The sequence below is a fragment of the Ursus arctos genome, unplaced genomic scaffold (assembly GCF_023065955.2).
Source record: "Ursus arctos isolate Adak ecotype North America unplaced genomic scaffold, UrsArc2.0 scaffold_17, whole genome shotgun sequence".
Lineage (NCBI taxonomy): Eukaryota > Metazoa > Chordata > Mammalia > Carnivora > Ursidae > Ursus > Ursus arctos.
Window position 1 is genome coordinate 12,510,382 of NW_026622841.1, and position 27,493 is coordinate 12,537,874.

Below are 27,493 nucleotides of genomic sequence, written 5' to 3' on the forward strand. Positions count from 1 at the left end.
CAAATTTAGTGAGTATAAATTTAATAAATATTTATATTGCATGACTGAAATAGCTCATAAACTATTTTACTAGTAGGATACAAGACCAGATTTACAAACTAAATACTGTATACCTACCACACCCTCTGCTCCCTCCCGCCACCAAGTCTGCCATCTAGTGATAGGACGGGGAGCTGCAGCAACACATCCACAGCCCTTAAGCAAGTGTCAGTTAGCTCAGTGTTTAGGGACTACTGATTTTAAGAGGAGCTGTGGCAGAAGCAGAGTTAGAACCCAGGCCTCTAAATTGCCAATCCAACCCTCCCTCCAACTTTCACAAATGTACCAAGTACCATTATAACAATGGTGCAGAGGATAAAACAGAGACTCTGAAGTCAAGCTGCTTGGGCTCAAATCTTGGCTCTACCACCAACAATGGGACCTTAGGCAAGTTACTGACATTCTCTAAGTCTCAGTCCAAGTGACCGAGTGTCATCACATACACTTGTGGGGATCAAATTGGTAAAATACGGGGCGCCTGGGTGGCTCAGTCGTTAAGCGTCTGCCTTCAGCTCAGGTCATGATCCCAGCGTTCCAGGATCGAGCCCCGCATCAGGCTCCCTGCTCAGCCGGAAGCCTGCTTCTCCCTCTCCCACCCCACCCCCCACTTGTGTTCCCTCTCTCACTGCCTCTCTCTCTCTGCCAAATAAATAAATAAAATCTTTTTAAAAAATTGGTAAAATACTTAAAATGGTACCTGACATACAGTAATACCTCAATAAATGTTAGTTCTCATTGCCATTGTTGTCATCATGGTCTCCCACAAGCACAGATTATATTTTATAAGCATCTCATATTATTGTCTCACCCACCAGGAGGAGGCCAAGACACACTGCTTAACAAAGAGGTTGTAACTTAGTGTAAAAGCCGAATAAAATTTAGCTGTAACTGGAAAATCCAGTTATATTATATAACACTATGACACTTCGTTTTGGAGATGCCAGAGACCCCTGACCATCCTTAACAATTGTACTTAATTTGAATGGCATCCTAACAAACTGGCAACCACTAAACTGTTCAGCTCCCTATTATCAACACCTCTCACTCAGCCAGGTTGGACTTTCCCTTCCACTTGTGAGCATCACTGCAATGGGTCAGCTGACCTCAGTGGTCAGTGACTCTCCTAAACTGTGGCTTAGATGTTCTGGGGAACCCAGCTCAACACAAGGTGTATCTTAAACCATCTCATGTGGGAGTATATAGGCTCTTTCATCTTCTTTATCAGAAGAGATTGTGTACACAGAAATAAAACATTTTTCCTCTTTGTAGCCTGGGGTCACCTTCATTTAACTAGTGAACAATCCTATTAGAATTGTCAGATGAGGTCTGGGCCAAGTTCACTGCATCAGCCCCCATCCAGCATATCTCACTCAGACCAATGAATGCTCCTCATTTTCCAAATCAAGAACATAGTAGACACTCAGAACACTGAAGCATTTAAAGAATTCCTTAATTGATTCAACTGATATTTATTGAGCAACTAGTATGCTCTAAGCCTTACTGGCACTGAGACAGCAAAAAAAGATTTAAAAAAACCCTGGCCCTTATGAAGTTCACATACTAGTGGAGAGAGACTGTCAATAAACAAAATAAACAAAATATATGAGAGTGATAAGTGCCAAGGAGAAAAGCAAAACAGAGAAGACGGATTGCGAGTGTGTAATGAGGTTGCAAGTTAAGAGGTTTGGAAGATGACATCTGGAAGTGAAGAGTGAGGAGTGTGGCCAGGGTCCCAGATGGACCTGTGGCCCACACAGGAATGTGGGTGGCAAGGACATGTTTGAAGAAGTGATGAGAGAGCCCGCTGGAGCCTATCTGCATGAGGAATCAGGGAGCATTCTGGAAAGAATTCATGTTCAGGAGGAGAGTCGGGGCGTCCATGACCCAAGGATGGTGGCTCAGGTTCCGAGACAAAGGGCAGTTGTACAAGCAGTCCACCCATATGCTCAGGTCATGTTCCTCCCATACTCAAGCCTGAGTCCCAAAGCAGAAAAGCTTCATGGGATAGTTCAAATAGCCTCTGCATCATCCTTGAACGAGACTGGGACAGCAACACAGCCCTGCTTGGGAATGATGGGATGAGATACAGCAGACAGGTAGCAAGAGGTTTCCGACCCAGCTTCCACAGCAAGCACTGCATTTCCGCCTCACACCAAATCCTTGGGCCCCCTTGGGCAGGAGCGGCAGGTCCAGGAACCCAAGGAGACTTGATCCAATGTAGTCTGGACACAGCACCAACAGAGGGCGGCACTTTCATGAACCTCTTGGCGATGTCACAGGTGACTTCTGTGGCACCAGAGAGGGGAGCAGATTCCAAACTGAGCCAACCCAAGGAAGAGAATAGTGGGGAATCTCGAAGAGGATTTGGGGCACTATGGAAGTAAGGGGTGGGATTCTGAAGGACCCACCATAACCAGTGAGATCAAGTGCAGTCTGTTAGTCTGGTGCATGCTCTATAAGACCTTATAAAGATTTCGTTAACAGAAAGCAGTTTAAAAAAAAAAAATTCCATAGATCCCACGTAGAACCTGAAAATCCTGCCAAATCCCAGTCTAGTAAATGTCAGCCAAAAGCCTTTTTCCCTCTTAACACACAGTCTTTTCAACACTGATAGTCAAAGATACTTGGGGACTAGACTGGGGGATTCTTGGCATGGACATATCAGAGCTGTCGTGGGTGACCGTGACTCACGTCCACATTACCGAACAATTCCATCACCCAATTAAGCATATTAATGGCGCCTTCACTGTCACACCTAAATTGTCAAAGATGGTATCTACATATGAACAAAATAAACGATGAGCAGTCATTGTGTCCACACCTCTAAAACCCTTCTAGTTCTGCCAAAATGATTATTAACATGGAAAATGCTCCTTGTGATATATTTTATTTAGCTTATAATGCATCTTTCCCATTATAAAGATGGCCATTTGGAAGCCCAAGTGATGTTTCCAGAATGCAAATCTGATCAAGTCATTTTCCTCAGAAGAAAGTCCTCATTCCCTGAAATAGCTACAGGGCTTTCCACTTGGAGGTCCCCATCCATCACTCCATCCTCATCACTTGTCCTTGCCCATAACAGCCTTCTCACAGTGCCCAGCATCCAGGTGTCATTACTGTTCTGAAGTCTGCCTTCTTTGCTTATGAAGACAAGTACTAAGGCTTTTTTGGTATTCATTATATATACATACAGCTTAACATAGAGCCTAGAATTTAGTACATGCTCAAGAAATATTTCTTCAAGAAATGAACCAAGGTATCAATGAATAATGAAATGACAAAAGTCTTTTAAAGTGATTCACTCTTGGGCAGCAAATCTGGTGCTGCCTGGAGGTATATGTGCCTTTTTGTGTCTGGTTAAGGGTAGGCTGGGTGCCTCACTGAGCTCTGCTTTCTCTACTGACACAAAGAAGAAACAAGTGCCCCAACGGAAAGAAATAAAAGAAGCTTCTCCCAGAATAAGACATATAAGGAGTAGCTCCCCTCAGAAAGACCCCAGAGCAAGAAGAGGGATGGTGCTCTCAGGAAGAAAATCAAAGGAACATGGGACACTAAAGCAAAGCCTGAGAGCTGGTCAAGCATCAGTGTTACTGTCACCAGAAGAACTGGAGCCTCCTACCAGCAGCTCTTCTCTGTTGCCTTAGGTAACTAACTCAATAGGATGACCTCAGACCATGACATAATATCTGGTAGCATTAAGGTGGGAAAGCCATATGCCTAATCATCCAAACCAGGACACTTTTGAATGTGAAATAGGAAGCTACCGATTATCATACAAGGGCAACAGAGGTAAGTCAGGCCTGAGCCAGTCATACCAAGATTATAGTCACCCCACTAATCCAGGCACTTCAAGGACAGCACCAGGAGAATGAGCTAGATTCCTCAACACAGAAGTTTGAGGGTGGGGATTGCCCCTCAAGGTGGTCTCCATTAAGTCTTCATGTCTGCCATTCCATTCTGCTCCTGAAAATTTCTGAGGAAAAAAAAATGACAGATTTAGAAGTAAAGGGGAAAAGCTATACTTACTAGTAAATACACAGACAAATCTCTCTCTGGACCACTATCCAGGTGGTGATTTTTTTTTTCACTTTGCCTTCTAATTTTGCAGCAATTTCACATGCAGGAGGCCACTCAGAGCAAAAAGACCGAAGAAAAATTGATGTTCTATGCCCCACTGATGCACAATGACTCAGATTCTGGTTTGATGCTATTTACTGGCCATGGGGGAATACCAGGCTTCCCTGTGCATTGAGGTATAGATGTGAAGTTGGTTAGGAAACCAGCAATTCTGTCTGAGTCGCTGTGACATTGTATATACCAAACACTCATCTGGAGCTCAGTGTTCTTGAAATAAGGGGAAAAAAGACCACTGACAAACTCAGCAGAGCTTTTAAGTATGAAAGAGAATAAAAATGTTAGAAGTGAAAACAAAATACTATCAGAAAACATCAAAGAAAAAAGTAGAGACTTCTTTGTTTTTGAAATCCAGGTAAAGGAGATCTTCCTTTTTTTTTTTTTTAATTACTAGTCTTTTAAGTTTTTTGGAGCGGTTTTAGGTTTATAGAAAAATTGAGCAAAGAGACTTCCCACCTACCTTCTTTGCCACCCCTTCCAATTTCCTCATTATTAACATGTGGCTTTAGTGTCATATATTTGTTACAACCGATGAGCCAATACTATCATTATTATTAGTTAAATTGGTAATTACTTAGATACATTCTTATTAAAAATCCATAGTTTATATTAGGGTTCACTCTTTGTGCTGCACATCCTATGTAATGAGACAGACGTGTAAGGACATGTCTCCTCTGGCATGGTATCATATTGAATAGTTTCATGGCTCTAAGTGATGGACACTGGGTTGTTTTCCTGTCTTGGCTATTGTGAATAATGCTGCAAAGAACATGGGAGTGCAGATATCTCTTCCATATACTGATTTCATTTTCACTGGATATGTACCCAGAAATAGGATTGCTGGGTCATACAGCAGTCCTATTTTTAATTTTCTGAGGAACCTCTGTACTGTGGTCAGTAATGGCTGAACCAATTTACATTCTCACTGACATAAGGGCTCCTTTTTATTTACATCCCTGCCAACACTTGTTCTCTCTTTTCTTTTCCTATCAAGTGTGAGATGATATCTCATTGTGGTTTTGATTTGCATTTCTCTGATGATTAGTGACGTTGAGCATCTTTTCATGTACCTGTTGGCCATTTAGATGTCTTCTTTGGAGAAATGTCTATCCAGGTCCATTGCCCATATTTTCTTTTTTTTTTTACTGAGATATAATTGACACATAACATTTGCTTTTTGAAGAGTGAAAATAGCTGTGTTCTCCCCATCCCAGGCCGGGTGCCCTAAAAAGCTCTTGGCTCTATCCTACAAAGAGGCTCAGGATCCTGACTCTAGCGCCCCTCCCAGCTGTGCTCTCAGGGGCTGATTTAGTTGCTGTCTCTCTGAGTCCTCCTTTCTTAGCCGAGCACCCATATTAGTGCTTCTGAAGGCCCCTCTGTGAGAAGTATTCCCTGCTTTGACTCTAAGTGATGACTATCAGCTCAGTTCCCATCCCTTCAAGAGGACTTTGGGGTTCTATGTCTGCAGTCTTGGAGTGGGCAGTCATTCAGAGTCTTTTTAACAGATGGAGGCCAAGCAAAGTGAGTGCCATGCAGCTCGGCTATGGTCACACCCAAGGCCTTTGGTCCATGTGTACCTCCGTGCTCCTGCACAGCGCATGCCAAGTTCATGTCAAAGGATCCAGCATTCACTGGACTGGTTCCATTCACTGTCTCTTCAGGATGTTTAAAGTGAGAAGTAGATGCCAAGATACAACTCGTTTTTCTCCACCCATCAGGGTTGCTTCAAGTCTCTCCATTGTACCACAGTTAAACCCACTGTGCCCAGAGACTACTGGAATATTGCTACTTTATAACATCTTTATTATTAGAGAGTGAAGTCAGCCCCATCCTTCAGTGCCCTGATGGTAAAGAAAAGCTATCGTCAGCTGCCAGCACTGTTAGTAGTAGAAGAGGGGGTCCCAGCACCTCAGGAGGGAAGCAATGGTTGATTTTGGACTGTCTCTTCTAAGACAGATTTAGGGAAGGGAGAATTGAGGGGATCCTCTGTTTTGCTCACATCTCTGAGAAAGTTCTGGAAGGAAGTACTTACCAAGAGGGTACTGAGAAGACAGTAAATGTATCATGGCCATTATTATCTGATTATCACCTCATGTTATCTTGAATAGAAAATAAGAAGGATTTCTTTTTAAGTTTTCTCAAATTTTTAAAATAAAAATCATTTTTAATAAAAATCTGATTTCTGTTTTTTGCTATTCTGAACTTTTACTCACTGCATTATTGAAAAAAAAGAGAGGGAGGGAGGGAGGGAGAGAGAGGAAGGAAGGGAGGAAGGAAGAAGGAAGGGAGGGAGGGGAGGTGGGAGGAGAAAAGGAAGGACAGAGAAAAGTGAATGAAGGAAAGAAGGAAGGAATAAAGGAAGGGAGGGAGGCAAAAAGAAAAATCTATTATTCTAATTTAGGGCTGAAAATATTTGGCCAAAAATTCCATGAAAATGTTCACTGAATTAGACTTCTCCTTATTCAGTCTCCTTTCATAAGTCATTTAATTGCTGTGGTATATTAACAATCTTTAAAGAATTGAAAGCATTTTATGTATTTATTGTAGTGAATACAGAATTTTGAGCTAAAATTCATGATGTTGTATCTACACATGCAAGGAAAATTACAATATTTAAAAATCCAATCAAAGTTGAAGCCCTCGAATTGGTGTTCTGAAGGTAGACTGGTCACTTATTCAAGAGATCATGGATATATACAAGTCAAACAAATCTAACCCTTTAAAATTAGTCTCATTGACTTGATTATGTCATCCAGATAGCACTTAAATAAGGCTTCAAAGATAAGAGAACTAGGGGAGCTTTTTGTAAATGTACCTTCTTCCATGATTTCCATAATCTTAAGGTTCATCAATTCAAGGTATAAGTTGAGAGAGATCCTAGACCCATTTCGCAGATGAGCAAAGTAAGGTACAGAGGTGTGTGAGGGATGAACTGCTTTTAGTCATGGGTTTGTCCCTGCACCTCCTCTGTGACTCTGAGCCTTGCTCAAGCTGTTTTATTTAGGGAGAGGCGAGCTTGCCACAGAAGAGGATCATGTTGGTATGGCTGTGCCTTATGAAGAACAGGAATGGGTGGTTCGCCAGGAACCGAGCCCGGATGGGGAGTCTTTTCACGAGGAAGCTGTCCCCAGTGGCTGCTGCCGCCTCAGTGCCCTCTTCATTGACATCCACATATGACTTGTGGATGACCTTTGATAAATACAGGCCATCAACTGGTGATATTCCAGAAAGATCAGCTTTGATCTCGTTGAAGATATCTGTCATGCCTAGGGAATTTAGCAGGGAATTTAGCTCATACTTGATTTCAAGTTTGAATCTGGGAATGTGTACTTCAACTTCCCTTTCCACCATGTTAGCAGAGCTGGTCCACTCGTAAAACGTCTTTGTGTTCAGCTGCTTCTCTATCTGAGAGACAAAACACAGATGAGTCCACATGAGCCTAATACGAGCTCTCTGTATTAAATGCTGTTTGTTTTATAATTCCCAGTGGGAATGATTCAATGTATTGCTTTCTCTCCTACTTTGAAAACGTGCTCAAGTCCCATCTGGAAAAAAGAAACAGCATCTCGCACTCAGCCACGTCTTCCCTGTCCCATGTTTCATAAGTCAACACCTCAAATGTGTATCCTACAGTCTTCTGCCTGACCTCCCTCAGCATGCAGGCTTCACCTATACTCCCTCTCTTGTCTCTGGAGTCTGTGTGTGTTCTGGGTGAATTCACCATTTCTTCTTGGTTCTCAAACCTGAAACATTTCGTCGCAACCTCTGTTATGAACTTGCTTCTCCTTTGGCTTCTGTGACACCACCATCCCCTCACTCCGCTCTGCTTCCTTTCCCTCCTGTCCTTCTCCGCTTTGCTCCCCCTGAAGCTCAGCTCTACACGCCCCTTCATGCCTCCATCTAACCATGCAGCCTCACATCCCGGCTTCTCATCCTCCACCCAGTGCCATAATTTCACGTAAGCTCTCCCCTTGGTCATTTGACACCCTCCAGCCAGCCCTCCCCACAGCTCTAAATGGCATCCAAAACCCCAACATTCAACTATGAGAGCTGAAAACTTTCGGGCACCTTCTCTTCATCCTGACAATATACAATCAGACATAAAGTAAAGATGGTTTTTCTTCCTAACTATCCTTTCCTGTCGTCCTTTTCTGCCCTAATCTAAGTTACCCTGACTTCAGGATGCAAATCCCGCTTCGTGGCCTCATACCTCTAGGGCATTTGCATGTGCTCTTTGCTCTGGTTAGACCACAGAGTGCCCTTGTTCCACCTACTCAACTTCTACCCCTCCAGTGAGACATCGAAATTACTCTATGAGGAGCCTTCCTGATCTCCTCATTCTCTACTCTCTCTACTTCCATAGGACTTTCGGCAGAGTTTATCGTGGCACTTGTTACATGATATTTATAACTCTGTGTTGGAACCACGCATTTGTCTGTGTTCTAGAACCCACTAGAATTCTTAGCATAAACACTCAATGTCTGGTATATGAATGAATAAATGAACAAATAAATGAATGCAACACAAGCTGATAAAGACCACTTCTAAACTGCTTCCAAAATGCAATCTGCCTCCAAATATCTTCCCATGGCAGCCCACCACAGGCAACCAGAGGTCCAAGCCCCTCTGAATTGGCCACACCAGTATCACTCTGTTCTCATGGCCATGCCCATGCTTCTCTTCCTAGAGGTCCAAACACATACATCCTGGCTCAGGCATTTCAAGAAGCCTTCCCTATCCCCCATCCACCTGCCACATTGTTTAACCTCAGGCAGACACTCCCTCCCTGACTTAGAAACCCCTGACTGTGGCCATCCCATCCGTGGGTGTAGGCCACCTTCCCCAAGATCCCAGAAGCACAGCTGGTCTGCCAAGAAACTGTGTGGCATTCCAGCAGAGCACTGGGCAGTCCCAGCAAGGCTGGGAGGAAGCGTAGTCACTCCGTTATCAGTGGCTTGCCTGCTTCTGTGCTGGACAGCGTTGGCTGCTGCCAGGGAGAGGGGGCTGGACCCAAACCCCTGCCACCACAACCTGTTCTCAGTGGCTGTGGCACTCATTTCCCCCACAAAACCAGGATGCTAATAAGGGTGGTTAGCTCATGAAAGCATGGTATAATTGGGTTGGAAAAACTGCTCCTGAGAGGGAAGATGGCTAATCAGATTTCTGTGGACTAAGACCCTAAGCAGCATTATAGTTTCATTACCACAGAAAGATGTTTCCCAAGTGTCAAGTAACCAGTAGGTGTGGTATTAGTACAAGACAGCACTGTTGCCTCCTTGCGCCCTCTTTGATGTAGGAATAGATTATTCCCCCAGAATACACTGTCCTGAAGGCAGGCACCTCTCACAGCCCCAGGGGCAATCCCACGGAACCCAGTGTGACTGATGTAGGGACTGACCACACCAGCATCATGCGGTACACATAGCTGGGGGAGGGCAGGTACGAGCACACACGCTTTCTCTGCACATTAGCAGTCTTTACCTGTTCCAGACTGGCCGTGCCTCCTGGAAGCAGAATGATCATGCTTAGTTTGTTGTTAACATAGGGCAGCTCAAGGACTTGCATCTGCGGGTCCTTTATGAAGGCTAATTTATATGTTCCAGTTTGATACATCATTTCCACAAATACGCTTTTACCCTGTTTTTTAAAAAAGGTTGTAAGTAGGTAGAATAGTTACCTATATGCATGCAAATGTACGCACACTGATTTTTTTGCCTAACATGAATATCTGCATTAACACTAAAGGCATGGGGAAAATATAAACAATAAGGTATACCCTTTATTACTTTCCTTTGCAAAGGTTATTTTTTTATTTTAAAATAAATCATTGTTAGAGCCTCACTAGTTCAAATAATATATATAATCATCTCCATATAAAATATATATGTATAGTAACATATAGAATAACAATAATGTTTCCCCAAACCAAAGCCAACATTACCACCTAAAATGATTTATGTGGAAAAATAGGATCATTTTCTTCTTTAAGCCAATTGGAGACTATCTGGGAGAAAAACACTATAGATAGTTTTGTTGTGCTGAGAAAATAGCCACAGCATATGTGGAAAGAATGCGTGGATAAGGGAACGATAAGGAGAGGGCAGGCTCTCTTCTCTGCCAGGGCGGCCCCATTGTCCAAAGGCTCCAGTCAGGTGCCCTTTGGGAAAAGTTACTATCACCTTATGAGGAAAAATGAAAATAAAATTCATAAAAGACACAATGAAAGAAACCTCTGGAAACTTAAACCAGTATTTTCACTAAAACTTGCTAAATTGTCCTTAAATGATTATAGCATTCTTCTGAACTTATCATCAATCTGAAAACAAAATACTTACCTCACTTAGCTGAAAAGGGGTTTTAGTTGTCTCTCTTTCCTGAAACTTATTTTGCCATTGTCCTTTGAAATATATGGCGTTCACCAGGACCATTACACAAGAAGGGTCAATTGTTCCCTTTCCAAAGAGGTTTGTGACTTTTCCTTATAATGATAACAAAACAAAACAAAACAAAAAAAAACAACCAGATAATGTATTTGGATTTGAACTTGGGTTTATTAACAACAGAGAGTTGAAGAGTCACTAGAAATTTGGAACCATTTCTTTTTTAAGGCTCGTTTTAAATTTGAGATGCCAGGAGAACTACTTATCTCCTGGTCATCGAGGCTGTCCTTACCAAATAAGTTTATGTCCAAGAATTGAATGCTTTGTTATTTCTAATCAGAAGACGGCATCTAGGGAATAGTTAGTATATCAGCTAAAGATCAACTTGTCTTATGCCTAGTTATATCCAATGCACTCCTATATATTACTGCTTATTTAGAAAATTTTTAATGATCTCTTATGGCTTCCTTTTAATATTTATCAGGCTTTATACTTACCAGCACCTTACCACATCCAAATATTTTAAGTATTCAAAAGATTCATTCATTCTTACAATGTCCTAGCAATTAGTGTGTCACAAGTATATACCAAGATTTAAAGTAAATACACATCTGAAAATCACAATTCATAAAAATATACAAGGTGTACCTTGCTTTGTAAACATACCAATCAGATTGAACACCAAGCTCTCTTGGTTCACCCCAGTACACTGCAATTTATAAAACCTTTTTTGGAATATAATCTAACAATAGGAAACATAGGGATATCTGGAACATCACTCTAAGCTTAATTTTTCTACTACTGTTCTAAGTAAATTAACAAATCTGAAAAATTTGTAGACCTTTCCAAGCATTTTCTAACTTAATACAAAGAACTGAATAAATATTTTAATCTGGTCACCTATTACTAAGCTTGGATAATATTCATCAGTCTATCAATCAACAAAATACTGTTGAGAGTTTATCACTGGTAAGTGAAATAATAAGAAACAAATATGTTAGAAACATGGTCTTTATGCTCAGAGAAGTATTTATTTTATATTACTGACATGCTCTTCATGAATGTAGTTAGCTCTAACTTTATACTTTGATGTTATTTCATCCTAATTTTGTTACTCAATAAACTTCTCTCCTGTATCAAGGGATATGATTGTCTATATTCATAAACCTTAGAAACTACTGGTACAATGAGTTGGTGGCATAACCACACAGAGAGAGATGATTTCAACATGGTAATTTGTATATTTCTAGTGGGATAAATTTACCACAAGGACAAAAAGAACTGCAAAAGATGTCTTTAAAGCTACTGTTATATTTTATTAGTATTGTTACTTTGAGACTGTGTTTATGTTGGATGATGTGATTTTTCAATAATATTGTTTATACTGGAATCTAGGATTTTTGACATGAAATAAAAGAGAGACAGGTATAAAAAAAGGGGATGTTAAGTAAAAGTCCTATGAATCTGAATTTGAACTGGTCATATCAGTAAGAAATTATACTGTATTTCATCTAAAAAATGTATTCACTGAGAAGGCCTATAAACAATAACCTAGCCAGTATCAATGAGTACTCTTGTACCCAGATTATGGTCTCTAAATATCATTTATCATTAAAATGATCCAGGATTTCTTTGAGAGGTAAATAATTCTAGGTCAGGAGAAGGACATGAGCCTGGAACATCTGGTTCAATTGGAAAGCAAGGAAGCTATCAAATTCTGCAAGGGTAGTATCAGAAGGACTTAGGAGCCAATATAAAGATGTGACCTCTGACTAAAAGGGGCCAATAAATTGAAACATCCCAAAATGTTTAAATTTATGATTTCATAATGATACTTTAAAAGAAAACTCATTGGCTGGGGAACCTAGGTGGTGAGATGGTTGAGCAACTGACTCTTGGTTTCGGCTTAGATAGTGATCTCAGGGTCGTGAGATTAAGTCCTGTGTCAGGCTCCAAGCTCAGTGCAGAGTCTGCTTAAGACTCTCTCTCCCTGTGCCCCTGTTCCCCCTCTCAAATAAATAAATAAATCTTAAAAAAATTAAAACTCATTAGCTATCTTCAAAGGATGCTAGAAGGAAAAAAAAAAAGTTGTTTTGAAAGTGGTATCGAAGAGAAAGAATCCAGCATTCCTTTTTTGTTTTTCTCATATGAACTGTACTTAGAATAACCAAATACTTTATGAGGAGAAGTTTCTCATATAGAAATATTCCAGCTTATAAAGAAGGAATGCAAGAATCGGAATCCTGCAACTTTATAACTCCTGATGAAATAATGGACCAAAGCAATTATCATCAAAGACCACTAACATCATAAAAAGGGGGGGGGGCATCCGGATATTATTTCTTTCCTGATGGAAACACACGTCCTCCAATGAAGCATATTTGTCAAAAGTAAAAAAACAAACAAATAAGCAAAAATCATCAGAATCTTATCAAGTTTCTAGGTCAAACTGCCAATTTATGAGAAATATAAAAACAGAAGAAATTACTAGATGGCATTTCAAGGTTAGTCATCATCATCTAGACTATGAGAAAATGTAGGCAAATATCTGTTTCCTTCAACAAATTTTCTGTAAGAAAAAAGAAGGGGGGTAAATTATTAAAAGATCAAAAGAGAAATTATTAAAAGATCAAAAGAGATGTAAAGAGATTTCTTTAGGCAATGAGAGTGTAGTTTATAACAGATCAATATCCCTGGCAAGAACTATAAGGAAAGCTGAAAACATTTTTTAAAAAATTCTACACTGGGTTGTTTCTGAAGCAACCGCTAATCATATACAATGGAGAGGCAAAAAGTCTGAGCAGAAAGTGGCAAGAGACACAAACTGAGTAGAACTGTCGACATCATGAAAGAGTTGGGAAGACCAAAAATAGAGTTCAAAGAAGCAGGGAACCAACACGGAAGGGGTAAAAATCCCAGAGACAGGAGAAACACAGACAGATGAGCTCAACAGAGAGTTCTGAACAATTTTTCCCTCAAAGTATAATGAAGTTTCAAAAGTTGCCCCAAGCCTAGAAAAGGAGAAACACAGCAGAGAGTGAAGACCAAGAATTTAGAACTTCTTTTAGTCTCTCAGTGCTAGAGAAAAAATAATTCTTAGCAAATAAGAAGTAGCAAGAAACCTCCTTAATCTGAAAAAAACATATTCATAAAAATACCTGCAACAAACATTATACTTAAATACATATTATTATTAAAATCATTTGGAAACAAGATATAAATCCAGAAACAAGACACAACATAAGGATGCCCCGTATCAGTACTTCTATTCAGCAGCAGGCACTAGCCAACAAGAAAAGAAAAAAATCAAGAAAGGTTGAAGAGGAAGTGATTGTATTTATAGAAAATCTAAAATAATATATAAACTAGAATTAAGAGAACTCAGCAATGTTTATATATGAAAGTCAATTATATATTTCTACAACAAATAAAATTCGACATAACTGATATTAGTTATAATTCAGTAAACACGTCAGATATCTGAAAACCATTTATCAAAAGACACGCAAGACATTAACATAGAGAAATACACAATGTTATTGAAAAAAAATTAAAGGGACCTAAATAAATAGAGGTAAACTTCATGGAAATGGACTGGAAGCTGAGTATTATAAAATGCCCATTATCTCCAAATCTATAGATTCAATATATATTATTCCAACTAAAATTTCAACTAGTACGTTATTTTTTTTTTAAGATTTTATTTATTTATTTATTTGACAGAGAGAGACAGCCAGCGAGAGAGGGAACACAAGCAAGGGGAGTGGGAGAGGAAGAAGCAGGCTCCTAGCAGAGGAGCCTGATGTGGGGCTCGATCCCAGATCGCCGGGATCACGCCCTGAGCCAAAGGCAGACGCTTAACAACTGCGCCACCCAGGCGCCCCTCGACTAGTACATTAAACTCAGACACTGACAAGTTGATTTTAAAATGTGTATGGATTCCATTTATGATGAAATCATATGGTATTTGCCTTTCTCAGTCTGACTTATTTCACTCAGCATCCCTCTGGATGCATCCATGTTGTCACAAATAGCACAATCTCACCCCTCTTTATGACTGCCTAAAACAACAACAAATGAATAAACAAATAGCAGAATCGACCTATAAATACAGAGAACAAACTGATGGTTGCCAGAGGGGAGGTGAGCCAGGGGTTGGGCAAAATGGGCAAAGAGGAAAGGGGGATAGAGAATAAGTCAAGGGAAAGAACACAGCGTAAGGAATACAGTCAATGATATTGTAATAGCAATGTATTGGGACAGATGGTAGCTACACCTGTAGTGAAGACAGCATAATGTATAAACTTGAATCACTACGTTGTACACTTTCAACTAATATAACATTGTACATCAACTGTTCTCAAATATAAATAAATAAATAAATAAATAAATAAATAAAATATATATGGAATGCAAAAGATCAAGCAAGCTAAGTCAAGGCAGCCTCAGAAGAGGATCGACATTGGACTTAACACTTCCAGCTATCAAGACATATTGTAAAGCCAGTATAATTGTGGTATTTTCATGGGAATAAGTAGACAAACGGAGCACACTGAACGCAGAAACAGATTCACACATATATGGTCATCCAGTTTATGATAAAGTTTATATTGCTGTGTAGTGATGAAAGGATCCTCTTCCCAATACGTAGTGCTATGTCAACTAGATGTCCATGTGGAGTGGAATGAATTTTTAAATGAATCTTGACTATAGTGAAACAATAAAGCTTCTAGTATATAACATATAAAAATATTTTCATGAGCTAGGAGTAGGCAAAAGATTTATTTAAAAGTATGCCAACGTACTGACTATAAAGGAAAAGACTGATAAATTTTAATCCTTTCAAATTAAGAACTTCGATCCATCAAAGGCACCATTAGGGGAAGATACAAAATGGTAGAAATCATTTGCAACACATGCATTCAGTAACTCCTAAAAACGTGTAAGAAAAAACAGACAAAACATCCTTACATATAGGCAAAAGATGCAAATGGGCACTTTACAAAGGAAGATAAGAAGTGTATGAAAAATGTCCAATGACATCATTCATAAAGGAAATGCAAATTAAAAGTAAACCAACCACAATGACTAAATAAGACTAACAGGTGTTGGCAAAGTTGAGGAATAAATAAAACTCTCATTCATTGCTTGGGCAAGTACATTGGCAAACCACTTTAGAAAACTGGTGTCTCCAAAATTGCATATATATATATACCTTAAATGATCAGCAATTCCATCCCAAGCTATCCACCCAACAAAATCACATTCATTATATGTACCAAAAGATATGCATCAAATGCTCATAGCAGCACTATTCATAAGAGACCCAAACTAAAAATGTCCCAAGTGTTCATTAAGACCCAGTAGAATGGATGAATACATTTAGGTATTTCCAGAGAACAAAACGGACATCAATGAAAATAAGCAAACCATGCCAACCTGCAGTCACATGGCTGAATCTCACAAACAAAATGTTAACCTAAAAACCTTAAATATATGCTTTATGATTCCAATTACATGAAATTTTTAAATAGGCAGAACTAATACACAGTAAAAGAAGTCAGAGAAGTTTTAATGTTTGGCAATAGGGTGGGTTAGTTTCTGGGAGGAGGCACAAGAGCCGCCTTTGAGTGTGCCCTTCCTAGTAACTATGTTTTATTTCCCTGACCTGGTAGAGGTAGAGGGAGGTTACCTGAGGGCGTTCACTTTTGTGATAATTTCTGCTTTGTGATAATTTCTGCTTTGTGATAATTCATTGAACAGCAAACATAGACTGTATGAATTTTCTATAAGTATATATAGTTCAATCAAAAAAGTTTAATTTAAAAGTCAAAATGTAAGAAACATACTGACCAACTGCAATGTATAAATGTTATTTGGGTCCTGATTCAAACAAAAAAAGAGACAATTGGGAAAATACAAAAACTCGCTGCCTATTTGTTAATATTAAATGATTATTTTTAAATTTACAGATGTAATAATGGTGCAGTGGTATTTTCTTTTAAATAACTTGTATTTTTGATAGGAAACAGCCTGACAAAAAGAGGGTTTCTGGGATTTGTCCTGGAAGAGGTAGTGGGAAAAGGGCGAGGGTATAGCTGAAAGACTGGCTTTAGGTAGTAAATCCTGCAGCTGAGTGATGGGTCAATAAGGATTCATTATATTATTCTCTCTACTTGTTTTTCTTTAAATCTTTCCTTAACTAGATTTTTTTAAATAATGAAATGGATACATCTTTAAATCCAAACATTTAACCTGCCAATTTTAAAGAAATATTTGACAATTAAAGGTTTATTTTAAAATCGTGAAAGGTAGATTTAAATTTAATTAAATTTAATCGCAGAAAGTAGAAATAGTGTTCTTCTCATTTTCAGTCACTAAGCTTGGCTCCCAGTCAGGACAAATGATTGTAGAGGATACTTACAAATATTTCAAAATAATCCCTCATTTCCTCCATTCTTGACCTGCCTATGCTGGCTCCTGGACTTCACCCAGCTTCCTTATTAACACTGACTCAGGGAGCTTATCAAAACAGTGTGAATAAAGTTTGGAGACACATGTGGGACTTAATCTTACCATTAGTTTTACTTTCAACCCAAGCATTAATAGTTTTCCTCGTTTCTTCTGGACACCGTTCAAAATCAACAGTTTGTGGTGTGGCTTGATACAGTTTCTCAGAACAAGTTAAATATTGCTGTAAAATAAAGGACAATCACACAAAAAATAGTGTAAGCGAAGCAAAAGCCTACAGCTCTATGTGTTCTAAAATCTACAACACAGAGACAAAAGCAGCTCATGCATATACATCTGCGAGGAAGCAGAATCCACGTGTATTTATTCTTAATAAAACAAATGGATTTCAAATCAAAAAGCTTTCCAAAAGCAATGATCAGAAATGTTTGGTTGTTTCTTCTGTCATATCATTGGCATTCTTCATTCTAAAATGTTCAAAGCAAAATGGCAAGTTGCAGTTCACTCTCACTACTCTGTCCTCTCAAAGCAGACAAATGGGAGTTACTGCCCTATGTTCTACATTGGAACACTGAGATCTAGAGTGATTACATAAGTAAGGACCAGAGTGAGTACATTTTGCTTGTTTGAGGTCTAATGGAGAGCCAGGTCTCCCCATGGTGTGTGTGTGTGTGTGTGTGTGTGTGTGTGTGTGTGTATTATATATATATCAACCTCCCCAAAAGTCATTATAGATAAAACAGTAACAATATTCTCTGATGTACATAATTTGCATTTTTTCAACTTTATGTAAAACGTGAACAAAAATATCTTAAGGAACTCACTATTTTATTCACCTATACTATCCAAGTAAAAATGGTGTGCAAATTCAGTATAAAGAACCTAGCCCTCCCTTTTAACCAAGTTCCCAAATTGGCCCCCATATGACATTCTGGACCCACCACTGATTACCACCCATGCCCCTTGATCCCTATAAGTGGGAACTTTCCACTGCCTCACTGCCGAGGCAGCAGCCAGATCTACATGGACCCAAGTGAAACTACCTGCAATTCCATTCTTGAGAACTTGGGGACATACCTCTATAGTCCAGCAGGACCCAGCACCCCAACATGAACTGAGCAGGATGATACAAGATTTAGAACTATGACAAGTATGAAAAGGGCCACCTGGGATTTGGCTTTGCCATTTGTTTAACTGGGTTCTCTTGGGACTAAATCCAGTATAGAACAAAAAGAAAGCTTGCTAAGGGCAGAATCTAGGCCTCAGGATGATTCTTGTCCTGAGCTGGTCCAACTGTGGTTGGAACATGCTTAGGTGACCACCCTTAGCCCATGAGATGAAAGTTTTTCCAGATAATAATATCTCGTCCATGATACAGATCATGACAATCTTCATGATACTAACAAGGAGCTTCACACTTCAGGAACAGATGCAATCATCATTATCCCAAATCAACACTTCTCTGCTATTTATGTCCAGATCACTGTTTTGGGGAGACAGAGGGGTAAGAGGAGTGTTCCAACTTCAGGGACCATGACTGTTCATCCCTGCCACTTCAGCAAGTACTCCATAAAATATTCCCTCTATGTTTTTAGGACAATAGAAGGAAATTCTGACAATCAACTATAAGACACAGACTGCACTACCAGACTAGAGAAAAACATTAAAAGTTCAGGACTTCATCCTGCTTCCCCCAGCTGGCATGTAAATAAAACCGGTCAAATAAAAGCTATGTCTCTGAGGCTAGCATTTCACCTCTATCACAGCAGGACAACACAGCAATTGAAAGAGGAAGATGGATTTGGTCAGGGGTCAAATTCAGGCTTTGCCACTTAATTATCTCTGAGACCTTTGTCAACCGGACTTTTCAGAATCTGCCTCACAACTGCAAAATGGCTAATTTATACTTATGCTTTAGGACTGTGTGACAGTTAATGTGATAATACCTATAATGTATTAAGTAGAGTGAAGGGCACATAGTAAACACTCAATAAAACTACATTATTATAATACCGTTGGGAAATGTTATAAACAATGTTAGAATCTTGAAGCTAGTAAGAATTTAAGTCTAATTCTCTCATTTTAATAAAGATAAAAGTGACTTGTCCAAAGTCATATGTCTAATAAGGAACAGAATTCAGATCTCTGGGCTCCCAGTCCAGTGTACTTTCCACTGATTCTTAGTAATCTGACATTAAGGACCTTTGAAAAAGAGATGAGAGATGCATGCCATTTTTCTTCTGATCCACAAGAGAATTCTTAACTACTTTGTTTTGTGCTTCATCCCTGAACTTGCTTCTTGGACAACTTCGGTGGTTTTTGCAGAAATAAAATTTTTATGATATTTCACAACTTTAAATGGGAGTTTGGTAAAATCATTCCACTGAAACTCTAAGTCAGCTCAAATTTAATCTCTTAAAGATGAATGTCATGTAGCTCTTCTCACTCTTCACTGATTTTACAGTGTGAAATTTAGAACATACAGGATGCCAAGAGAGTTGTGGACCAGCATTCCACATGAACATACCTGATGGAACACCACTGCCTTTGTCCCGTAGAGTCTGTTGGCCATGCTGAGGGTATAGTTAGAGTCTGGCTGGTTGATTTGAGAGAATAAGACTCCAAACTCTGAATGAATCCTTCCAGCTTGGCTGCACTGAAGCATCAGTAAACAAAGAATGGAGTATTAAGTTGCTTGATTTCTTGCCATCGGAGGGTTATAAATAATGTGAAAACAATAAGTAGAGAGCAAGATGATTGCCTCTGAATATAAGGGTAGAGAATACTAACAAACAAGGAGTTGGAGTGTTTAAAGCATGTTCCTTCTCTAGATTTCCTCTAGCACAATAATCTCAGCACTCCGTGACATTACTCACAGATTGTGTGCAGGATTATAAGCTATTGCAAAACACATAAGCACTTGCTGACCCCAATGGGTTAGTCCAAAAGCACAAGTTTTCATAGAGAGATCCTAGTGGGGTCTTCAGGGCAATGATCCAAGTTTTATTGCTATCCCTGCACCTACAGAATCATCTCTCTTTTCTATCACACTACTTTCAATGCCTCAGTTTTCTGTGTGACCATGTAACCAAACACTTCAGCCCTTCACTGAACTGACCTTACTCATCCATCACAGGAGCAATTCTGTTACACCTACAACTTTGATGCATCCAAACTCAAGGACATTACAGGGGTATACCTACAGTCCCTAAAGCAAAGTTTCCCAAACTACGAGCTTTCAACTCCTCACAACAAGTGGGGTTCTGTGAACCTATAGGCATTTATGTGTTTTCTCAATCAATCAAAATCAAACACAACCATCTTCATGTGTGAATTCTATATAATTTTGATGTCTAAAGGAATTCTCCTACTAGAAAAGAGCAGAGACCATGGTCCCAGGCAATGTGGGCTGGGGAGCATCAGGCCCTGTTTTCCCAGGGTCTAACTATAAGGCAAACATCAGGGTCCATCCTCAGTGACCCCACTGAAAAAATCTACCAATCTGTAGATAAGGCTGGCAGACTCAATCCCATATTAAGATCTATGGCGCAGTCCATAAAAGAACAGAAAGTTTGAGCAAGGATGACAATAAATTGTGTGATAAAATCTGGGGGACTTTATCATCGTTATTATCCTTATTACCATTATGTTAACTCTACAGGCCGTAGCAATTATCAGGAAGACCAAAGGAGTAGATCGAGGGAGACACTGCTAACTCCCTTAAACGACAAATAGAGGCTCTGTTACTCAACCCGTGCACTATAATTTCTTGGTGCCCTTATGTTAAAGAGCATTTGACAGCTCAGCAATGATATTATCATACCTTAGCTGAGTCCTTGAACTCTGGTTTTAATGACTCTGCAATATGATTAAAGTGAAGCACCTACGAAAGAAAAAGAGGGATCGACTGGCATCAAAAGCTACATACAGTCTATAAAAGTGAGTATTTACAAGCATCTGTTTTTCCATTTCAGAAAAAGACCAACAATAACAGCTAACATTTAGTGATGTCATATTCTGAGTACTGAACTAAGCCTTCATATATCTCACTGAACCTTCTCAACAGCTTTGTAAGTAGAAAATATTATCCCCATTTCATGCTTGGTAAACCAGAGCTCAAGAAAGATATTCCCCGACTACCATCTGTCAGTTTTCAGGACGGAGCTCTTGTCCACGAGGCTCTTCTGCCCCCTCCTACCATTCTCAAGCTATTTACTATGACAGTGCCCATCTGGGGTCATGTAAAACATTACATGGTGTCCCAGTACAATACCTATTTTGAGAGCAAGAAAAGCACCCCTTTTCTCTTAGTCCCTCTCAGTTTCCCCATCTGCAATATGGGGATAACAATCCCTACCTGCTACATAGGGCTTTTATGAACTTCAAATGTACTAATGAATATTTTTAAAAACGTGATAGCTTTTAAAGTGTCATTAAGTTTTATTTCAAGTTAAAATTCCAGACGGCAAGAATAGTATCACATATGTGTTCTCTGTCATATTTAAATCACTGAAAAAGTGAACTCTAAAAGCACACTGCAGAAATGTATGCATGAGAGCACTGATGGGAAGGAAGAGACTGGGCTACATGTATTATGATATTTGCATTATCATTATGGCATTATTTAAGCCATTATTCATTTTTAAGAAATACGATTTTCCTAAATGTTTCTTCTTTCACAAGATGGCAGAATTTCCTTGGTATAAAGATGTGAGCATTTGGCTGACCCACAGGGGTGCATGAAGACCTCTAAGCTATGGGGAAATCTTTGCTGTGTTCCATACCTTTCCTATCTGCTCTGCACTGTTTCCTCTGGCACCAAGGAGGACCATACTTAGAGCATAGAGCAGGCTCAGCGGTGAAAAGAAGATATTATCTCCTACGTTGTTACTGTTCAGTTCTTTGAACACATCAAGGCAAAATTCAACGTTCGCTGTGCTGAGAGAATCCATTTTATGCCCAGCAGTATCTGAGAAGAGATGGGGAAAAAAAAAATCTCAGAATATCACTTGGAAATACAGATAATCTATAGAGTTCAGTTATTACATTTCATGAATTTAAGAGTCTGAGTGCACTGTTTCATGAAAAATTACATATTCATAGTTTTTGAGAAATCTGTAAATGATAGAGGTGGGAATTCCCAGTAGTTTCAGATTCTAACGAATAGAAGAATCTGTTCCTTTCAACCAGTATTTCAAAGCTGTCTCACTATCATTTGTATACATTTAAAATTGTTCTGCAGCAAAAGAGCAGAAGGAATTAGGTCTTTGTGCTCTTACTGTCCATGCCATAAGACCCCCCTCATCCTGGAATTTGTATAGAAAAATTCTCGTGCGAGGGCGCCTGGGGGGCTCAGTTGGTTAAGCATCCCCTCTGCCTTCAGCTCAGGTCATGATCTCAGGGTCTTGGGATTGAGCCCTGCATCCAGCTCCATGCTCAGCGGGGAGTCTACTTCTCTCTCTCCCTCTGCCTCTGCCCCCAACTCGTGCTCTCGCTCTCTCTCTAATAAATAAAATATTTTTTAAAAAAAGAAATTCTCGAGTTACACAAGTTCAGCCAAACGAAATGCTATCCCACTAGACTACCCACCTTCACAGCCTCATAGGAGGAGAACACTTTTCTATTTCCAGATACCTTCAAATTCTCCCCAGATGGCACAGTAAAAAAATTGATTGCCTGTTGCTCAGCCCTTCCCTTCCCTTCTTCTCTGCTAAGAAAACACAGATCCCATGAAGCGGCTTTCTCTTAGCCATGTACTTCAGAGAAGAAGTACTTCCTTGATTGGCTTAAGCCAACTGAGGTAATTATCCCACATTAGTGACTAATTAGGTACAGACTTTGAGTTATAAGAAGTTCTGAGAATCTAAGTACAGCATGGTGACTACAGTTAATACTATGGTAATGTATAGTTCAAAGATGCTGAGAGTAGATCTTAAGCATCCTCTCCAAAAACAAAACAAAACAAAAAACAGTTAACTATGTGAGGCGATGGATGTGATCTTGGGAAACATTCCACAATGTTTATGTACATGAAATCATCACATTGCACCCTTTAAATATATAATATTATATATTTTTTAAGATATTATTCATTTATTTGACAGAGAGAGACAGCCAGCGAGAGAGGGAACACAAACAGGGGGAGTGGGAGAGGAAGAAGCAGGCTCCCAGGGGGGCAAAGAGCCTGATGCGGGGCTCGATCCCAGGACTCTGGGATCACACCCTGAGCCGAAGGCAGATGCTTAATGACTGAGCCACCCAGGCGCCCCTATATTTTTCAATTATTCCTCAGTCAAATTTAGAGGGAAATAAATAGAATTTTAAAGATCTGAAGGTGTCATGATTTTTGCCAATAAGGACAAAAAGTCACTGCGGGGCTTCTAGAAGAGGCCTCCCTTTGATAAAAGACTCATGGGGGAAGCCAGCCCTCTTCTTCCTCTCAGAGTTGTTTTGTCTTCATGTGACTACTATCATGACAGCTAGTTGTGGGAGTGTGCTATAGCCAGCCCAGGAGGATAAGCCAGATGTCAGAGAGGAATGGTGGACAGAACCGAGTAGATGGATTAACTGAGTAGACAGATTAACCCACCCTGGATCTGTCTTACCTTGGGATTTCTTGTCATGTAAGATGATGTTTCCTTACACTTTCTCATTTTAATCAAGTCTTCCACTAGTTGCAGCTAAAAGCATCCCGACTTACTTTAGGGATTTCTTTATACACCCTTGTCCGCTAGAACCAATTAGCCCACATACCTCACATTCACACATTTCTAGCCCAGCTACATCTTTTCCCTCATTTAGTCCCCCAGCGATCTGGAACTACTTCATTCTTCTTCCTCTCATCTTCTAGATTACAGGTGTGCACTCTTACAGAATCCAAGTCCAGGCCTGTATTCTCTAGGCTATTATGACAGACAGCCAGTCTATTACCTCCACCCATGTATATTTATTTTAGTTACTAACTTGCCTTGTTTTCAGACAGTATATATCTGAGCTGAGCTCACTGGAAATGTGTTCTCTGGGGTGTGACTCTGTTGGGTTACTGATTTAGACATTAGTGTCATACCTGTCACTAAAACATAGTGTTTTGTGCCTTACAAGCCAAACAAAGCCAAGCCTAGGGTAAAGGCCTCAGATCTGGGGCAGGGAGGACAGTGCACAGCTCAGCATTTCTCAGGCAGAGAGAGACTGAAAGGAAACATGTCACTTGGGGACTTTCAAAATAATGACCCACCAAATTTATACGGCAAGAAATGGTGATGACACATCCCTGTAATTGAAACTAGTTGTCTTAAAATAATCATTAAGGACGAGAGCTACCTATTCTATTCATCAGACCACCCAGCATAGTATAATAGAGCCTAGCAGTTACATTATCAGACTGGACTGTATTTTTCTTTGCTCCTAATAGTTTTTTTTAAAGGTATAACACAAAACTAGTGCTAATCTTATTTAATGAAAATACTAGTATATACCTTTAACAGGACACTGTTCAAGTTAATTTTAATAGAGCTCTCTGTAACAGGTCTAATAATAATAACATCCTTGAAAGTTCTTTATTGAGTTACTTTAATAAGAAACCGATTTTGGTCCAACCATGAAGCATGTCCAAACCTTATACTCTTCATACTGCATTCTGCATTTCAGTATACATTGTTAGCTAATGGAGTCAGGCTCTAGAATGCAATTTCAGATTTCACATTTCTAAGTAAATGTAAACTTATTCTCTTAAAATCTATGTCATATTGTCATTATAAAAAGCCTGCCTACATAGCAGAGTTACAGTAGCCCTACACTTATGGAGGCACCCAGGAAAAGAGTATGGGGATATGACCACCTATGTGAACCTTGCACTCCTATTTTTTTTATTTTTTAAAGATTTTTTAAAATTTATTTTTGTGAGAGAGAGAGAGTGAGAGTGAGCACAAGCGGGGGGAGGGACAGAGGGAGATGCAGACTTCCCACTGAGCAGGGAGCCCGATGCAGGACTCAGTCCCAGTACCCCAGGATTGTGACCTAAGCAGAAGGCAAACGCTTAACCAACTGAGCCACCCAGGCACCCTATTCACTCTTATATTATTAACCTGTTTGTTTCTTTCTTCTTTTTTAACCACATAGCATAGAGGACTGAAGTAATCACACCCCTTGGTTTTCTTGGCACAGCCATCATTGGGCCACAATTCTCTTCTTTGCTTATTGACTTCAACCCAGTTCATTTCCTTTCTCTTCCATCCCCAGAGACAACACTTATAATTTGTTTAAAGCATATTCTTTTATTTACACGTGTCCTTAAAAAATGTTTCTTTACTTTATGCATTTTTTTCGTTTTCATAAATGAGCTTACATTAAATAATTTATTTTTCACTGAGTACTACATTTTTAAGACTCATCCAGGTTACTCTGGAAACATCATCTGTAACTTGTAAGTACTGTGTTTTCATGCTTTCACATTTTGCCTGTCCACTCCCCAGAGACAGACACCCAATGGCCTCCTCCTCCACACCATCAGCAACAGGGCTGTGAGGAGCATCCTCACACACACCCCTTTACACACCTGTGTGAGATTTCCTTGTAAAGGAAATGACTGAATGGCAGGGTTCGTGTAGGTGCCAAGCACTGTATACATTATTCAGAATTTAAGTCCTACAGGATGGGTCGTGTTACCCCAGTTTTGCAGACAAGGCAGTGAGGGTTTGGGAATTCACACACTGTAAGTGGGGGAGCCATATTTTGAACACAAGCCCATCTGTTCTGAAACCCATGCTCTTTCCACTTGCCACTGGATACTACTCAGATAAGCTTTTATTTGAGGTAAAATGGTTTTATTTTTATGGCATTATCATTATTATCCCTATTTTATAAGGATAGCATCTTACCAGAAAAATTAAGAAATTCTGTCCAAGATACAAGGCATTGATAGGTGTACTCTAACAGTTAATGGTTATTAAATAGAGTATTATTTCCCTCACTTCACAATAAGATCTTCTAGCTCTTCAAGCATTTAACCATAGCACCAAGAAGAAAAGCTTTAGGTTTAGGTTTTTCTCAAAAGTTATTGGGAATACATAGCTTAAATTAATGCATGAACTTTGGTATTTGGCACACTTATTTGCAAGACAGAGTTTTCACTATCATTAACCTAGCTCTTAAGAGCTCTACTGTCATCATTCATTTTCCAAAATTTCACCCTTCTGGCTGTTAGCACAACAGAGTATCCACATTAATCTGGTGTTCAATGGATTTTACCTGGTAACCTTAATTGACTGTTTCTTCTACACCTGAGTAGTTGTCTTTGTGAGACACTGAGACACAAATGTGTGGACGAATTTACAGATTCTTATTCACTGAATAAGTTAGTCTTCCTCATTAGACTTAGCGCTCCTCGAGGGCAGGGAAAACCTACCTGTAAAGTCATCCGTGTCTTGCACAATCACCCAACAATGGGTATGTACTAGAGAAATCAACAGTATAAATGTTTTATAATTTCTAGTCTAATTAATATTATGCATTTGGTTTCAGAAAAGAGCACGCCATGAAAGACATAAGTCCCAAGACACACAGAACCCTACTGCAGATGCACAGACCCACAGAAGGACTTTGAAGTGAGCTCCCGAAAAAGGAAGGAATGGCAGAAATTTTCTTTTAGTGTACTTTTCTATCTGCTTTTAGATGAAGAAAAATCCCCCCCAAGCAAAAGGAATGTGTCACCTGGAAGCTGTCATGGGAGAAAAACAGTAACAGGATGCCCAAGGCTGCAGCCCTTCTAGGTTAAGAAAGAGGATTCCTAGAAAAAAGAACTATTCAGGAAATGTGAGGAAGAAACGTATCTTAAAAGGGGATACTGCCACTAAAGTATTGCAAGAGGACAGAACATTGTAAGGCATTCTTCCCAACACGTTAAGTTACTAATAAGGTCACTCCAGTGCAGTTAAGACCTTCTAAGGAACTAAGAAAAGTTTCATCACACAGACGCCAGAGCCATGTGCAACAAGCTCTGCTCTGAATAAGGGTTATTAGTAAGTAGAAAATATCAACAGGGATCTATTTTGCTAAACAAATCAGAGGTTTGAAATTCAGTCAGCCTGCCTCAAGGATTTTAAAAATGCACACCATCAACGTTAATGTATTGCAAACATGTTAATGTGTTCATCAAGAGATCAGCAAAAGACACACTCAATCCAAAAACAATCTTCACGCTCATTTGGCTCATTACACACCTGTCCAACTGCCCCATTATACTGCTCTTATCTGCTCCTCTCGGACAACAAGCACAGCTGAAATAATGAAGTACAGAAATACTTCTCTTTACCTTTGTTGCTTTCCGGGGTGAAGTGGACAATTTGGCAGGTGAGATGGGAGCTGGTCCCTGGAGAGGAAATATAAAGCCTTTATTTTTTGCCCCTCCCTTCCCATTGTGTCCTTAGTGATTCAGCTCTACATCCGCCTGGCAGAAAGGGCAGCCCTGAAAA

The 27,493-nt window shown here is 39.6% G+C and overlaps 1 protein-coding gene across 1 annotated transcript; it reads right to left on the reverse strand.

The window, feature by feature from the left end:
- Window positions 1-6,672: 6,672 nt before the first annotated feature.
- SERPINB11 (serpin family B member 11) lies at window positions 6,673-27,402 on the reverse strand. The gene is made up of 8 exons (XM_026495951.4): window positions 27,334-27,402; window positions 21,809-21,993; window positions 20,848-20,907; window positions 19,552-19,680; window positions 17,130-17,247; window positions 10,509-10,651; window positions 9,655-9,810; window positions 6,673-7,578 (listed from the first exon to the last, which is right to left on the reverse strand). The coding sequence occupies exons 2-8, from the start codon at window positions 21,974-21,976 to the stop codon at window positions 7,174-7,176; spliced, it is 1,179 nt and encodes a 392-aa protein (XP_026351736.2). The 5' UTR covers window positions 21,977-21,993; window positions 27,334-27,402; the 3' UTR covers window positions 6,673-7,173.
- Window positions 27,403-27,493: the final 91 nt, after the last annotated feature.

Excerpts from the sequence above, each read along its gene's own strand:
- SERPINB11 (XM_026495951.4), bottom strand. The coding sequence starts at position 21,976 with ATGGATTCTCTCAGCACAGCGAACGTTGAATTTTGCCTTGATGTGTTC. Across the intron at positions 20,908-21,808 it reads GTGCAGAGCAGATAGGAAAG|GTGCTTCACTTTAATCATAT; the intron begins GTATGGAACACA and ends TTTCTTTCGTAG. Across the intron at positions 17,248-19,551 it reads AGGCAGTGGTGTTCCATCAG|CAATATTTAACTTGTTCTGA; the intron begins GTATGTTCATGT and ends TTTATTTTACAG.